This window comes from Carassius carassius, chromosome 1 (genome assembly GCF_963082965.1).
Source record: "Carassius carassius chromosome 1, fCarCar2.1, whole genome shotgun sequence".
Lineage (NCBI taxonomy): Eukaryota > Metazoa > Chordata > Actinopteri > Cypriniformes > Cyprinidae > Carassius > Carassius carassius.
In genome coordinates, this window is record NC_081755.1 from 44206099 (window position 1) to 44223943 (window position 17845).

General features: G+C 35.2%; 2 protein-coding genes across 7 annotated transcripts in view; both read right to left on the reverse strand.

The window, feature by feature from the left end:
• The window catches only part of LOC132151902 (Fc receptor-like protein 5), a 628771-nt gene that overhangs the window by 438063 nt on the left and 172863 nt on the right, over positions 1-17845 (reverse strand). The gene's annotated exons all lie outside the window — the stretch shown is intronic.
• Positions 9010-17390, reverse strand: LOC132151981 (elongation factor Tu, mitochondrial-like). The gene is made up of 10 exons (XM_059560574.1): positions 17303-17390; positions 16741-16787; positions 16288-16426; positions 16039-16205; positions 12884-13153; positions 11508-11640; positions 11278-11382; positions 9936-10087; positions 9726-9845; positions 9010-9642 (listed from the first exon to the last, which is right to left on the reverse strand). The coding sequence occupies exons 1-10, from the start codon at positions 17382-17384 to the stop codon at positions 9472-9474; spliced, it is 1386 nt and encodes a 461-aa protein (XP_059416557.1). The 5' UTR covers positions 17385-17390; the 3' UTR covers positions 9010-9471.

The following is a 17845-nucleotide window of genomic DNA, read 5'->3' on the forward strand; positions in this document are numbered from 1 at the left end:
GGAACAAAAATAAAAATAAATAAATGGCATGTATAAAATTATTATAATATTATATTTACAATACTATCATTTAATTAATATAATGTACTAATAAATTATTAGCTATATTAATGGCATGTTGTTATTTTAATTAATAATGATAATTATTCAGTATTCAATCAAATGATTGCCAATAATTTAAATTAATTTATTAAACGGCTCAGTTAAAACGAAACCTGTCAGAAATAAACCTGCTGTATATTAATAAAACAAATAGGAAAATACAGAGATAGGGATGACTACTTAGAAGAAATTATTAGAAGTTAATAGGTTACACAACATTAAAAACATTTTCTTTAATATTTCATTTTATATCATAAGCAATTAAATCAACCAGTGGTTTAGGAATTTTTAATTCACAAATTTATCACATTTCTTTAATTTGCATGGTTCCATGAAGAACCTTTAACGTCCATGGAATCTCTTAATTGCAGAAAATGAGAAATTAATATTGAATAAATACAAACAAAAAAATGATTAAATTATGAATGCATTACATATTAAAATGTATTAATGAACTGATTAATTAATCTTTTCTAAAGAGTTAATTTCAAATAATATCCTAAATAACTATTACCTCTAAATCCAAATGAATTTTGAGAGTAATTATCATGAAATGTTAAAATGCTAATGACCTCTCTCTTGTTTGGGCTTCTGCATGTATATTTGTGTTGATATATATTTCTGCATGTGTGTTGTTTTGGTCTGTCTAGGAGCTCAAGCATTACCTCGCTGAAGGCCGCTCCGGCATGCTTGACCTGATGATTCATGATGTTTGTGCATGTGTTTACTGTGTGTGTGAGCAGATGTTTTAAGGGGTGTAAGTGATGTAGATCTTTAAGGCATAAACTCAGTGCTCATTATAGATTAGAGGTTGAGAAGTGAGCTAACTGGTTAATTTGAAGTGATGAAATCATAGACTGTGGACAAAATGCGTCATTGAAACTTGAAGGCCGTGTATCTATACTCTGTCACGCAGACAGTCTCCATCCAAACCTTTAGTGTCTTATGGTCTAGAAACTACAGGGAATCTGAGGTACAGGAATCTAAGAATACAGCTCAGAATAGAGTTTCATTATGCATGACAATAAAATAATGCAATAAATAAATAAATAAAAATAATCATATATCATACCGTATTTTCCGGACTATAAGTCACACTTTTTTTCATAGTTTGGCTGGTCCTGCGACTTATAGTCAGCTGCGACTTATTTATCAAAATTAATTTGACATGAACCGAGAGATATGAAGGCTGTAGACGGTAATGTTTTCTTTTGGTTCTTGGTTCTAAATAAATGCGACTTATACTCAGGTGCGACTTATAGTCCGAAAAATACGGTACATTTCTTAAACATGTATGTGTGTGTATTTATATCTATAAATATACATAGTACACCCACACATATATTTAAACACAAACTTTTATTTTGGATACGATTAATGGTGACAAATCAATTTTAATACAGCACTATATATGATACTTTAATTATTATATTTGCATAAAAATGCTAAGCATATAAGCTACGTCTGTGGTTCTCAAAGTGGGGTATGCAGAAGAATCAATTAAATATCAGTTAATGTTAAAACACGTTACATTTTAATTTAATCTTTATTTGAGTAAAGTTTTTCTTTGCATTTAAGTACAGTACGTTTTTTTTTTTTTTTTTTTTACTTTTAGGTACAACATATTTTAATTTATCATTATTTCAGTTTTTTATTTACCTGTATGTAAGCACATGTGGCTGACAACAACAAATATTCTTATGAGGAATAAAACTGGCTCAATTTTGAACTCTGCAGAGCTGTAGCTGAATAACTAGGACTACTACTCTGCTGTATTTAAATGAGGCAGGTGTGAAAGCACCCTTAATGTTGGTCATTATCATAGTACTTGGTATAAAAAGACTGATTGTTTATGACATGTTTACTTTCTCACTTCTCCTTTTTTACATTTGCTGTTTGTCTCTGTTACTCCTTCTTTTCTTCTCTTGCGCCTCGTCTCTCCTTCTCCTCCTCCCTAATACTCTCAGTTCTGGTTTGCCCATCTTTGCGTGAACATCACACGGTTTTCTCTCTGATGTTTCAGGATGAACACCACAAGCAAGGCCATCCATGAAGGTAAAGACAGAGGAGCTAGTCGAGTGCTGATATTTGTCTGGACAACAGTAAATATAATATTTGAAAAGAAAAATGGGGTATCTATCACAGTAGTTCATATAAACCAAGTTATACTTATAAGTATAACTTGGTTTATATGAACTACTGTGATAGATAACCCATTTTTATACATAACTGTGTGAATTGAAGCAATAGTTTTTGTAATTGTGGGTATGTGTAGATGTTTAAATATTTATTTAACATCTTATCTAAACATGGAATACAGTGAATGTTGTTTTTGGTCTCTACTAATTGCCATGTAGTTTTTCCACACTGTTAGTTTATATATATTTTTCTGGTGCTAGATATTTTTGTGTTTGTGCTGATGTTTTATGGTGAGAGCTTCAGCAGTGTAACAGTTTCAGAGAAAAGGAAACGTGTGGCAGCTGCTGAGAAAACTGCACGCAGGTCCTCCCTTGGGATCTGTCTGTGAGCGTGTGTGAAATGAAGCCGAGTAAGACTGAAAGTGTGAGGGTGACACATGAAGCAAATTTAGAAGATGATGCTTTTCACAAGAAGTTTGTCAAACCAAGTGCCAAATCCACAATTCTGCAAGTCATGACATTCTTAGAATGTTTCTTCCTTGTACTGTAATTTCACTAATGAACAAGGTTTATATTTTAAATCTAAAGAAGAGATTACATTTATTTGTTTTAATTCAATTAATTTCATTCAAACGTTAAAAGTTTTTTTATTATTACTTTAAGTTAATCAAAATAATTGTAACATTTTACAATTATTAGTAACAATTTCACCTTCCTTTTTTAAAGTTAGATAAGATAAAGTTAGAAGAGATTTAAGTTGAAATGACTTAAAAACCAAAAGCCAATCTGAACAACAACTGATTTTTATTTATTTATTGAAACTTTCAATCGTCATTCAGGACAAATTTGGGAAAAATGTTTTATATAATTTCCTTAATTGGAGCGGTTCAAGACTTGGCTATTTTGTAAGTTTGCCACCTGAACACACACACACACACACACACACACACACACACACACACACACAAAAGAGGACTTGATTCAAAGCATAAATTGAAAAAAAGAAAAAAAAAAGATTTGGGTTCACCTCCGTTTCCAAATTTGTCAACGACAGATTGAGGGCCTTCATTTGTAAATTCTATGGGTCTATCTTCCGGTCTCATTCATGTCCAGCTATTTTAGCTGTAAAAACAATTAGTTTTGCTGCTTGATACTGACACTTGATGTGTCCTATCATATTATTTTAATCTGTTATCTAAAGAACACACTGGTTTGTACTGTTATTACACTGGTTTGTATTGTTATTCTCCACGTTATTAACCTATAGCGGCTAATGAAATGGAAATCTCACCCAGGCTTAATTCCCGTTGAAGAAAAAGGTGGATACATACTTAATTTAACTGATTCAGATTTCAAATGTATTTATTTTGAAACAATTTTTACTCAAAAATTGCTAGTAGATTTCATGGTTAGAAATAAATGACAAGATTTGATTAAACTCTCTAAATCATAGCTTCACTTATATGTACAGTACAGACCAAAAGTTTGGAAACATTACTATTTTTAATGTTTTTGAAAGAAGTTTCTTCTGCTCATCAAGCCTGCATTTATTTGATCAAAAATACAGAAAAAACAGTAATATTGTGAAATATTATTGCAACTTAAAAAAATTGTTTTTAAATTTATTATACTTTAAATTATCATTTATTTCTGTGATGCAAAGCTGAATTTTTAGGATCATTATCACATGATCCTTTAGAAATCATTCTAATATGATGATTCATTATCAAAGTTGGAAACAGTTCTGCTGCTTAATATTTTTTCAGAACATGTGATACTTTTTTAGGATACTTTGATGAATAAAAAAAAAAAAGAAGCTATGTTTTTAAAATATAAATATTTTGTAATAACAATATACACTACTGGTCAGTAATTTGGGGTCAGTAATTGTTTTTCTTTCTTTTTTTAAATAAAATCAATACTTTTATTCAGCAAGGATGTGTTAAATTTATAAAAAGTGATAGTAAAGAAAATATATTATTAGAATTTTTATTTTTATTTTGAATAAATGCAGTTCTTTTGAACCTTTTATTCATCAAATATATTAGACAGCAGAACTGTTTCCAACACTCATAATAAATCAGAATATTAGAATAATTTCTAAATGATCATGTGATAGACTGATGTTACATGTGACACTGAAGGCTGGAGTAATGATGCTGAAAATTCAGCTTTGCATCACAGGAATAAATTATTTTTTTAAAGTATATTTAAATAGAAAACTATTATTTTAAGTTGTAATAATATTTCACACTGGTTTTTTTCTATTTTTGATCAAATAAATGCAGGGTCGATGAGCAGAAGAAACTCTTGTACTCTGCATAATGACAATAAAGCTGAATCTAATCTGATCTAAACATGATATTTGTGAGGTAGAAAGAATAAAATAGTATTTTCTTGTAAAATGTTCTCCAAAAATCTTTACAGTGAGTTAATTTTTTTTCTGTAATGTGTACACAACCTGTGTAAATTTATATAAACCAGCATGGTGAAGTTAACTTTCAACTCTAAAGAAATTTATTTCCATGATCCATTCATACATGTCCACAGACTACAAAAGAGTTATCACAACCACGTTTGACAGTGTGTCCCACAGCAAATCAAGTAAAAACTTACCTTCACATAACACAGCTATGTTTGTGTGTAGCATTACGTCATTAGAAATCAGATGCTGTTTCACTTATTCATTTATTTGTGTGTTGTTTAGCATCTCGACCTGATTGGTTGCTCTACACAGTTCCTGCGTCAGCCTTTCTGATTGGAATTGTTGTGTTCACGTACATCTGCAAAACACAGCGTCCCAGGAACAGTAGATGTACTGTAAACTCACCCAAACACTTACGCAGAGAAATACTCAACACAAACTAAAAATAGATGATTGATCTAAACAAACACATTTTTCTTGCAGTGCCCACAAAGCAGAGGACAAACACAAATGGACATTTTGCCACACACACTGACACTGGGTGATGCATTTATGTTTTCCAATACATTTTCTTTTCTTTTTACTCTTTGTCTCTTTCAGTGTAAAATGGGCAAATATTTGCCAAAACGCACACTTTTATCAGAAATAACTTAATACATTTTAATAAAATTGGTTAAACATTTGCTCACCCTCAGTCCATCCAAGATGTAGATTAGTTTGTTTCTTCATCAGAACAGATTTAGAGAAATGTGGAATTACATCACTTGCTCACAAAAGGATCCTCTGCAGTGAATGGGTGCCGTCAGAATGAGAGTCCAAACAGCTGATAAAAACATCACAATAATCCACAAGTAATCCACACCACTCCAGTCCATCATTTAATGTCTTGGGAAGTGAAAAGCCACATGTTTGTAAGAAACAAATCCATCAAGTTGTTTTTAACTTTAAACCAACTAATAAAAAATCCATGATAATCCATAATAATCAAAGTTCAGAATCCATAATAATGCTTCCTCCAGTGAAATAGTCCATCTTCTATTGTCCTCTCACATCAAAAACCCAAAAAATATTTGTTCAGAGCTGTTTTGGAGTGTAAACCGCTACTTGATCTACATATACATTGCATATTTCTCTCCTGATTCAGATGAGGCAATCTTTCCACTGGAGAAATCAATATCATAGATAGAGGACTCAAAGTTTAGCAAGCGAAGCTTTAAAGTTAAAAACGATTATATTATGGATTTGTTTCTTACAAACACAAAGCTTTTAGTTTCACAAGATATTAACTGATGGACTGGAGTGGTGTGGATTACATGTGGATTATTGTGATGTTTTTATCAGCTGTTTGGACTCTCATTCTGACGGCACCCATTCACTGCAGAGGATCCACACTGGTGAGCAAGTGATGTAATGCTACATTTCTATGAATCTGTTCCACAGCTACATCTTGGATGGCCTGCGGGTGAGTATATTTTCATCTTATTTTCATTTTTGGGAGAACTTTTACAATTACTATTAAATCAAGCCATGCCCTTGATTTTTGAGAAGGCTATTTGATGTTTTTGCATGTGTGTGTTATCACAGGTACATTGAGAGCGGTGCTCAGAGGTGTATGGAGAGCTCTGAAAACAACAAGAAGGGTAAAATACTACAGTGTTCAAATCTCAAATCATAGTGTTCAACATAATATCTCTATGTAAAAGATGATTGACATACAGTACCACAAAAATAAACCCTAAAAAGCTCAGTCACTATTTTGTTTGCTTCGACAGATGAGACGCAGTCATATGAGAATGTAGAAGCAGCTATCTACAGCAATCAAGACAAAGTCACATACTATGTTTCTGCAGATGAAGGTATTTCCTGATCAACAGTAATTATGTGAGTGGTTTTACTGTGCAATTAAATGGTGGTTGGTTTTAGATTATCTTACCCCGGATGCAATTGGGGAAGAGGAAGCTGTGGGGCCACAGAAACATCACAACACCCCACAACTGCCTAGCAATCTGACAACTACGGGTGAGTGAGAAAACAATACTTTATATGCATTTATATAAATAAATATAAAATATTACATTCAGTACACTGCAAAACTAAGTTGAATTTAAGTTTGAATTTTTTTTTTAATAATTCATTTATTGGATTTATTTCACTTAGCAATTAAAAAAAAAAAATTCTTAGATTTAGCTAATTATAATAACCCTGTATTATACAGCTCTAAAGAGGACACTGGCAAAAACATGGTCTATAATATTTCATAGCATATTTATTTCATTGAAATGTTTTTTCTTCCTAATACATAAACATGAACACTATATATTCCAAATCTTTGACTGCTTATTAAAGCTCCTCTATATGAAGGTCTTAATGTAGGCCTGAAGAAAAGGACATGACCCGAGTTGTGTTTGGGGTCTGATCTGATTTCTCTCCAGATGGAGAGTCGTATGAGAATATGGTGGAGTGTTTATATGCTCAGCCTCGCAAACAGACACAGAATCTCCGACACTCCACTGCAGACGACGGTGAGAATCTGATATTCTATTAACTTCAATATATAATAGACAAATTAATGTGTGGTGATCTCTCTTCAATATGCCACAGACTACATAAATCCTGATGAAGATGGAAAACAAGACACTGGTAAAGATTTCCCTGTGTGTTAATATATGCACATGTACGGTATGAAATACTGTAAGAACTGTCATTTTCTTTCGTTCCAGAGTCGTATGAAAAGATGTCTGGGCCAGACTTTATATACAACAACACAGCAACCCATGGCACCACAGAGGATGGTGAGTGTGTGTTTATCAGGTGTTGAAGACATGCATGTCTCTTTACATGTGATTAAGTGTGTGTGTGTGAATGCCTGTTTCAGATTCATATGAGCAGATGAATGGAATCCCAGTCTCGCTGCAGACAAAGAAAAGATGAATGGAGGAAGGCCGTGTGAATGAAAGAGATGCAGAGAAATGGAAAACTGCAGTCAAACTGCAATTAAAAGAGAGAAACTGAGAGCTTCTTTTTAAAATGTAAACCTTTAGGGGCAGCTACTGGAATACAACTAATTATATATATTTTTTATATAAATAGCCTATATCAATTATACATTACATAAAAAAACAACAACCTTGAGATTGAAATCAAAATGGACTACTCGCTTTAAAGACTTTTAGGGCACAATTAAACACAGCAAAGAAACAATGACACACAACCCATGTTTCACTATCCAATCAAATCCTGAATTGCACTCAAAATGTTGCATGGCATAATATTAAAAGGTTGCGATTTTTTATTTTATTTTTTTAACTTTTCATAATTTTTGTTTTTATTTGTATTACGTTTATTTATTTATTTTTTAATAGTTTTTGACTGTTTCTTTCTTTTGGCCCCTTTAGTCACAATATGTAATTTTTCGCCGCTAGAGGGCGCATATTCAAAATAGTTTGATGACCATAGACTGTATAAAAACAGTTGATGACGCTGTGACTGAGTGTGGAATCATGGGAGTTGTAGTCTTCATCCTCACAGCCGATGCAATCCAACGCTACTTGTGGTACTCGAGCAGAAATCATGTCCATGATTTATTATCGTAGTAGAATGAAGAAGGGCGAGACTGATAGCGGTCGATGTGAAACGAAGCCACAGCAAGAGCACACGACAAAAATACCTACAAGTTGCTTTTAAGACGTTCTGTTCAAGCTTGCGATCTGGGTGGAGAAATTCACATTGTGTTTAGAGATAAACTGGTAAATATCACAAAAATGTCCTGGTCGTATATTACTTTAAAATTTTCATTTAAATGTATTACTTCTACATAATTAATGCAATTATTTGAATAGTAACATGTTACATATTTATATGAAATTAATGTTACTTAACATTTAAATAATTGTTTTCATATATGACATTAAATCACAGTACTAATTGTTTTTTTTTTATGCATTTCTGTTTAATCGCATTTCATAATGTTTCTTTGTGAAATTCATTATCTGGGTTGCAATTTTCAAGAACTTCCTGAATATTGTTTTATTGCTGTAATAATATTCAAGTACTTGTCACAATATAGACTTCATGAATGAAATTACTGTCGAAAAGCAAATTCCTACAGATTCAGAACAGACCAAGCTTTTTCATAATTTTGTTTTCTTGCATGCAATCATTCACCATCACACTCAAATGTTTTGATTTAAACATCGCACTCAAAAGCAATAACTTGAACTTTCCAAAAATGGGCTATTCTGTGTTAACACACACCTTAAAAATATACAATAGTTGCAACTTAAATTATCACTCTACATTTTTTCTTGTTGAAAACTGGTTAAATGCAAGACACAAGGCTGAGTCTACAGACCTATTGAATTCATTTTATTACATTTTTTTTAGACTGATGACCGGAAAACAGACAGCAAAAGAGCATAATGTGTGTCTGAGGATGAGCGCCATGAAATGACAAGCCAAGTACAGTTTAAATTAGGAAACTTTCCTCAAATGTACTGTTTTTCACTTTGTGAATAACTGACAGCTCAGACGAGACAGAGGATAGTGAAAGCAGAGCATGTAGCGAACATTTTAATGTGCTGAAATGGACACAAATTATTCCACATATCACTTGCTTCTTGGTTGGGCACATGGGTTTGCAGAGACATCAGCAATCAAGACAAAGACATCCTCCTTAGCATATAGATTTAATTTTGCGATATAAACAGGGCCGCAATTCAATTCTAGAGTGACATTTCTAGAACTTCAGTCCAAAAAGGCTTCGGACACCAGAGTCTCAAAGAGTTTCCTCTTTTCCCGTCATCTTTCTCAGCCCCAGTTGTATTTGTCGTCCTCTGACATGGAGAGGATTTCTGTGACCAGGCCCGTGCCGATGGTTTGGTTGCCGTCTCTGAGCGTGAACCTTTGGCCTTTGTCAATAGCCATGGGCTGTCTGAGGGCCAGGATCAGAGACGCGTCCTCTCCCGGCATCACCAACTCCTAAGAGAACAAGAGAACAACACATTTAAAGTAAACATTTCTGGTGCTGATATATATTAAGTATTTGCACAGCTAAAACGTACCTTGCCCGGAAGCAGCTGTACTATACAAGCCATGTCCCAGGTGTGAGAGAACATGATCGGCATGAAGTTTGTGCAGAACGGCTTGTGTCTGCCGCCCTCCTCTTTGCTCAGGACGTAGACCTGAAGACAAAGAGTTTAAATGATTGATTGGTTTGTGAAGTAGGACAGAGCTGCTGAACTGATGTTTATGCCGTTTTTGAATTCACACACCTGAGCTTTGACCTTCTGGTGCGGCTGGATGGATCCCGGTTTGCACATCACCATGCCTCTCCTGACATCCTCCCTCTTCAGACCGCGCACCAGAGCGCCCATGTTATCGCCCGCCTCCGCCCGATCTAGAGACTGGTGGAACATCTCGATACCTGAGGGAACGAGCAAGAAACACAGAAGATCAGAGCGACACTTCAATTTCTGTATGAAGCTGAATCATATCCCTATTGGACCCTAAAAAGTGATTAATCGCTTTGTCTCTCAGCTATTTATGAGAAATCCTCATCATTTGTTGATGTAGTGAAAATGTCAGTGTATTTTAAAACGCACATGGAACAGAAACCAAAGCAACAAACTAAATTATTAATAATAATTTTTTGTTGTTTTAATATTAATTCTATACTATTATAGTATGTAATGTTTTGAATTGGCTTTCAATTATATACTTTCAGTTTAAAGTTTCATTTTAGAAATTTTGTTGTGCTTTTGTCATTTATTAGATTTTTTATATTTCTATTAAGCTTTAAATCATTTGAATTTCAGTTTAAGTTTGAACAATAACCTTATTTTATTTCAGGTATTTGCCAAGAAAACATTTTTAAAATGTTCTTCTATTATTATGTCATTATCATATTTTAAAACATCATAGAAAATCTGAGGCAACCTATTAAACGTATGAATATATATATATATATATATATATATATATATATATATATATATACACACTTTTCACCTAAAAGTTTTATTTTATTATTATAGTTTAAACACATAATACAACAACTGAAGTTACTTAATAAACACGTAGTAATAATAATAATCATTTTATTTGTTGCTTTAGTATTTGTATACTGTTATAAGATTTAACAATTCTTTAAAATAGCTTTTAAATTAACAAATAATTGTACTACTTTATTAATTTAACTTCAACTTATTTTATTTCAGTTAGACGCCAAAGCGTCAATTTAAAGCTTTAATATAATACTGTTAATTTATTTCAATTTTAATCATTTTAGTTAATAAAAGGAACATCATAAGACCAAAATTCGAAGACATGTTCAGATTAATACTGAAAAAAACAACAACACTTTCTTTGTGTTTCCAGTTAGCTTCCATAATAGTGGTTAATACATTCAATTTCAGGCTTTCACCTTTAAATATGTTAATGCATTGAACAAAATATGTTCTCTAATAACACATTCAAATACTAAAGGGTGTTATTTTCGCAATGATGTTCAATGTAAGATCCATACCAAATACATTAACTATATTTTGCACACTAAAGTACTGCCTATTAAGATGGAATGCATGTTTATGCATTGAGCAGGAATTATTTTCTCACCAGTGATGACGGACTTAAAGCAACGATTGTGTCCGAGAAATTCACATTCATCTCCTTTCTTGATCGTTCCTCGCTCAAGTGTGCCAGTGACCACAGTACCTCGACCTGCACACAGGATTCAACAAATTCAAACCCACACACACAAAAATATTCATTTCAGAGATGAAGCAAATAAATCACAACCAATCACACGAATGCTACATCTGCACTACCTCAAGAGGAAAGCACACCTGGAATAGAATAGACTCCCTCAACAGGCAGCAGGAATGGTTTATCCAGATCTCTCTTTGGCAAAGGAATATAATTATCTACCACCTCCAAAAGCTTCATAATGGCGTTTACACCCAGCTCCGGCTGTCTGTTCTGAACACACACACACACACAATCATGACAGCAGCACTGAAATGCGTGATTTAACACCGTTCAGAATACATCATTCCAGTCTCTCCACCATTGCCTGTGCATACACATATATTACAATAAAAAAAAACTGTCTTCTGTTTGAATGTTTTGTTAAAGCTGCAGTCCGTAAGTTTTGCATCTTTGTCGCCATCTATGTTTGAGAACCTGGAACTGCAGTTCCTTGTCGAGTTATATTCCCTGCGTGGGTTGTGATCCAGAGAGGATGAATCTGTTTAAAGCTGCATGTGTAGCTGTCAGTCACCTCAACGGTGTGGATAATCACTGTAGTTAGTAATCACAGATTCTAGCCCATGTCTTGGAATATAAGAACCAACTAAGAATTTTCACAGAATATTGTCATCTGAACAAGTAACAAGTTTAACATGCTTTGTTCTGACCAACTGAGAAAAAAAGCATTACAATAAATCACGCTATCAATGGTGTTTTAATCTAACGATCGATTAGCACATATCACATCAAACCCTGCAAATTATTATTATTGTTATACTTTGTTCTCAAATTATTAATGTTAACAACATCAGCACTGCGAGACTATGACTATAGAGTGTATTAGCATGTAGATTTCAATCTCTGTACAGTCTAATCTCTAAATGTCACATCATTAGAATTTCATATTAAAAAAAATATATATATTTTAAACCATGCTCCCATCGAACTGGTGGTCTTTAAAATACACATCTTGTGTGAACCCAGGCTGGCTTTAATCAGAAGCTGGAATATAAATTTAATTAACTTGTTTCATATAATCTTTCTTGATTACAATCTGCCATCAAAATGATTTTTAGACATTTAATTATTCCAGCTGCTGTGGGAATAGTCCATAGTGCCATGCTTGAATTTCTCGCAAAAACCTAACCGAACCACTTAAATTAGAAAACATTATTGTATATTAACCGTTGTGAATCTGGTTAAGGTAAGGCGATCAAATTACTCGCTCAAATATTGATTTAAGATAATTTTTTACCCTAAAAGGTTACGGACTGCAGCTTTAAATATAATGTATTCCTGTGAAACGCAGCTGTATTTCCAGCATCATTACTCCAGTCTTCAGTGTCACATGATCCTTCAGAAATCATTTTGTGATGCTGATTTGCTGCTCAGCTCTTAGCAATTATTATTGGTGTTCAGTGATTAGTTGTAACAATATTACTTCATACTTAAATCACTCCATCTCCATCCTTACCTCCAGAGCACAGAGTGCCGATCCAATAATAACTGGTGTGTTTTCTCCGTCGTAGCCGTACTCTGTGAGCAGCTCTCTGATCTCCAGCTCCACCAGGTCCAGCATCTCCTTGTCCTCCACGGCATCGGCTTTGTTGACGAACACCACCACGTGCTCGACGCCGATCTGCCGCGCCAGTAGGAGGTGCTCACGCGTCTGTGGCATCTGACCGTCGGTCGCCGCCACCACGAGAATACAGCCGTCCATCTGAGAGGTGCCTGTGATCATGTTCTTCAGACGGAGACAGGCATTCATAATACAGATGTCATGATCGTGCATATACACACACACACACACACAATAATGTTGGGTCAGTAAAATTTGTTAAAAGAAGTATCTTATGCTTGCCAAGGCTGCATTTATTTGAAAACGGTAATATTGGGAAATACAATTGCAGTTTAAAAGAACTGCTTTCTATTTGAATAGGTATTTAAGTGTAACTAATTTTTTTATTTTGTAGTTTTCTATTTTAAAATATAATTTATTTCTGTAATTCAAAGCTGTATTTTCAGCATCATTCCTCCAGTGTCACATGATCCTTCAGAAATCATTCTAATATGATTTCTTCTTCTATTATTATTATTATATTACATTTTTTTGTGGAAACCATGATACGTTTTTTTTTTTGATTCTTTGCCCAAGTCAACAGCACTTATTTGAAACAGAAATCATTTGTAACGTTATAAGTGTCTTGACTGTCACTTTTGATCAATATAATGCATGCATGATTAATAAAAGTAATAATTTATAAAACATATAGTTCCGGTCCTTGATCCTGATTGGTCAAAGCTGTTGTAAATTCCTCTACAAACATACATCTTCAGGGGTTAAAGTAGAAAAAAATCCTGAGCCTGAACTTTTTTTTGGGGGGGGGGGGGGGGGTTTGGGGGTTGGTGTTGGAGAGAAACTCCACAGACAGACTTAATTCAAATATTGACGATAATAACAAAAATACAGTAACAAGAGCTTAAAGTGCTAAAAAAAAAGGGTAAACAGAGTGAGATAGACATGAATCTCTTCAATGATTATGTTTGGCACCATTTATTTAAAAGTACTATGTCAAATAAAGTATATTATCAAATCAAGGCTATTATCACTTCTTTTTTTTCTGGGATGTAACTCGCATGTTGATTTGAAACCAACAGGCTAGTAAACGCTTTTTTGTTTTCTGCCAGTTTTCTACACAGGGTGACCAGTGGCTGCGAAATTCTGAATGAATGATCAAATCATTTTCTGCTATAAATGTGCACAAACGTATTTTTTAATCACAGACACGGTCAGTCATAGACAACGGTGTGTCAGCTAATAGTTGCTCCCGGCTAGAGACCTGCCACCGAGTGCGGCGCGGGACAATATTTGAGGGGTGAATGCGGACGCGGGCGGCAAGATATTACTGTGTACGGGTTGCGGGAAAATACAATTATTTGTGGGACTCCTGCAAAAAGTGGAAATATGTAACAAAACACAATAACTAGAAACAAATAGACCTTTAGGCTATTTATAATAAAATAAAATAGACTTTGCGGAATGGGAGGATGCGCATGATACCGTAGACAGCGACGTGTAATTCGATTCCGAAATAGCGATATATTTAAATGCCAAGTTGGATGGATTAGAAGCACACAGACCGGATGATGTCCTCAGTGGTGGAAAAGACGAATTTCCGAGATTAAGCAAACACGCCATGTACTTTGCATTCCAGCTAGCGCACCATCGGAGAGGGCTGTCAGTATTTGTGGTCACATACTGGAGCAGAGACGGATTAAACTGAAGCTCTCAACACGACATGATATTCCTGCATTGGCACATTAAGTAGTCGTACAGTTTTTTTTAGTCAATTCAGTTTATCTTTATTTATTTATTTAGCTAAATATTTAAAATTGGTCTATTTTGTTATTGAGGAATAAGGATATTTTTCGTTAAATGTTTGAATGAATTGCTCAGGCCCCATAAACTACTTTTCCTTTGAACATGAAATAAATCCAGGTTTATTATTATTATATAATTTATTAGGCTATATAGCCTAATTATTATAGGTATATATTTTTTATTTACATTTCTTACTTTTTTACTGTATTTCTATGTTCTAAGTTCCTTGTTCATGTTCATACTTTTAATTAAACGCAAAAAAAATGAAACATTTATTTTCTGCTTCTTTTTTAAATTTATATTCAACAGGGGAGCAAGTGAAAAAAATAAAAGAGTAGCAGGCAGAATATGCAATGTATTAAAAAAGAAAAAAAGAAAAACTATACTGATTTTGCGGGCGGGAGCGGGACGAAACTTGATTGTTTGCGGGCGGGAGCGGGACGGAAAAATCCCTTCTACTCCCGGCAACGTCGTGGTAAGTTTAAGTGCACGGGCAGCGGCTCTATGACCGCAGTCAAATCATAACGAGCAAGCACTTTCTTACCGCTGCTGGCATACAGTAGCTTCCTCGAGCAAATCAGGCAGGAACAAGCGGGCTCTCTCAGTTTCTTGCACCAACTGCCAAAAAGCGCCATTTATTTTTGAGTCCTTTATCTATTGCTAGGAGTCTAGGACATCATCCCCAGGCTGCATAAACTTGCGCTCCATTTTTTTTTCTCCGACAACGCTAACGTGACATTGACGTATGGGCGTCAATCATACTGTGTTGCAAGGACACGCCCTTCTCTGCTTCTGATAGGCTTGTAACGTTAGTTAAAGCTGCGTTCCTCTCATATGATTGGTAGGTGAAATAAATTGGCTCGAAAATATTAAACTGCATGCGCAGGCTCTCAAATATTATTATTATTATTTTTCCTCACGGCCACACGCCGGAGATCCAGCACGGTGCCGGAATACTTTAAGCCCTGCATCTTTGTTTACTACTGAGGAACTACATTGTTTGGTGGAAGAATACTGTTTTATCAATATCATTACACTTTATTTGCTTTACTCTGTGAAACTTTACTACGTATATGGAATGACCATTTTATAAAAGCAATAACTCCCTGCTTACGTCGTGCCTTACAATGTCTCTTAGCTGTTATAGATTCACTGTAAACCACGGATTCCTTGGGCTTTATTCTCCTCTTACTGACCCCAAACTTTAGAAAGGCAGTGTAGTCATAGATGTGATCTGTGTGCGATACCTTGACGTAGTCAGCATGTCCGGGGCAGTCGGTATGAGCGTAGTGTCTGTTGGCGGTGGTGTACTCCACATGCGAGGCGTTGATGGTGATCCCTCGAGCCTTCTCTTCAGGAGCATTATCGATATCCTCATACGTCTTATAATGTGCACCGCCGGCCTCGGCAAGGACTGACACCAACAGATGAAGAAGATACACTCAGCGCACCACTTCTGATTCATCAGAGCAAAGAGCAAGCTCCAGTCAGCTTACCTTTGGTGATGGCGGCGGTCAGCGTGGTTTTGCCGTGATCGACATGACCGATGGTCCCGATGTTCAAATGGGGTTTACTACGAGAGAAAACCTTCTTTGCCTCCGCTGCGAAACTCCTCCGACTTAGAGGAACCGCACACTAATGAGAACAAAATAAAATAAAAAAACATTCATACATTTCAATATTATAACACTATACTCTAGTGGCATTATTTGTCATACATTACAATTAAATATACATATAAGTAATTTAAACAAAAGGGGAAAATGTTAGGTTTGATAAATGTTAGCTTTAAGTATAAGTCAGTTTGGATTTAATAGTAATGCAGATTACAATATTTTGATTTGACTTTACTCTCTATGATAATTCAAAATTATAGTATTAATCTTATGCATTTCAATAAAATCTTGTAATGTGTGACGTTATGGATATTTGCAGATGAAAACACTCACCAGTTTATAAGAGCTGTGCAGTAAACTCGGGGAGGTCAGCTGCAGAGCTGGAAAACATGAGGGGAAATGTGCTTAATGTCACACACAAACCTAATAATTCATAAACATGAGATTTATACTGTCTTAAGATTCAGATACGAGTCCGAACATTGCTTTTACAATGAAAACAATTAAAAACAGGGCTCATTATCACATTAGTCAACCCGAAACAAAACCAATGAATCAAAGTCCCGGTCTCTTAGCTGTCAAAAATAGCACGAGACTGAAACAATCCTAATCCATTTCCCAGAAGTCTAATCACGACACAGGACAGGTTCTCGGTTATACATGCATGCACACCCTGATGCATTACTGTCATTTAGGTTGCTGTATCTCTGCGGTTCATGAGACAAGACTGAGGAACTTGACCTTGCTTATGAAATGCCCGAGCATCCTTCCTCTATCCACTCTGACTTCCACATATAAACGTATAAATGATAGATCCCCCTCGTGGAACACTCGTAGCTTGAAAACAGTGTCAATGGCACACGGAAAAGAAAACGAAAAACATTTAGTAACTTACCGGAGAGGCACGCGCGGATGCCCACGAGCGCAGCCATTTTGCGAACAATGACAATCACGCATGCGCGCAGAGACGCACACATACGACATCAACACTGGACGCGTTTTGCGCCTTACCGTAAACATTCTAAACATATGGACCATAAACAAATAAAAGTCGGCTCTGGCTGTGTGTGCAGCGAGATTGTGTGTTTATTACAGCGGGGCGCGTGCACGGTATTATTACTACTGCTGGGAAACGTTTTGAAACCGGCCAATTATACTATTAATAAACACAGCGTTTTCAAAATGTACGTTAAGCGCGCTTAGTTTTTCTCGTGTTTAACGTGACCTGGTTTATCTTTTTGGGAGTCGTGGCCTTGTGGGAGTCGTGGCCTAATGGTTAGAGAGTCGGACTCCCAATCGAAAGGTTGTGAGTTCGAGTCCCGGGCCGGCAGGAATTGTGGGTGGGGGGAGTGCATGTACAGTTCTCTCTCCACCTTCAATACCACGACTTAGGTGCCCTTGAGCAAGGCATCGAACCCCCAACTGCTCCCCGGGCGCT

Excerpts from the sequence above, each read along its gene's own strand:
- LOC132151981 (XM_059560574.1), bottom strand. The coding sequence starts at position 17,384 with ATGTGTGCGTCTCTGCGCGCATGCGTGATTGTCATTGTTCGCAAAATG. Across the intron at positions 13,154-16,038 it reads GACATGCTGACTACGTCAAG|AACATGATCACAGGCACCTC; the intron begins GTATCGCACACA and ends CTCCGTCTGAAG. Across the intron at positions 11,383-11,507 it reads GGGAGTCTATTCTATTCCAG|GTCGAGGTACTGTGGTCACT; the intron begins GTGTGCTTTCCT and ends TCCTGTGTGCAG.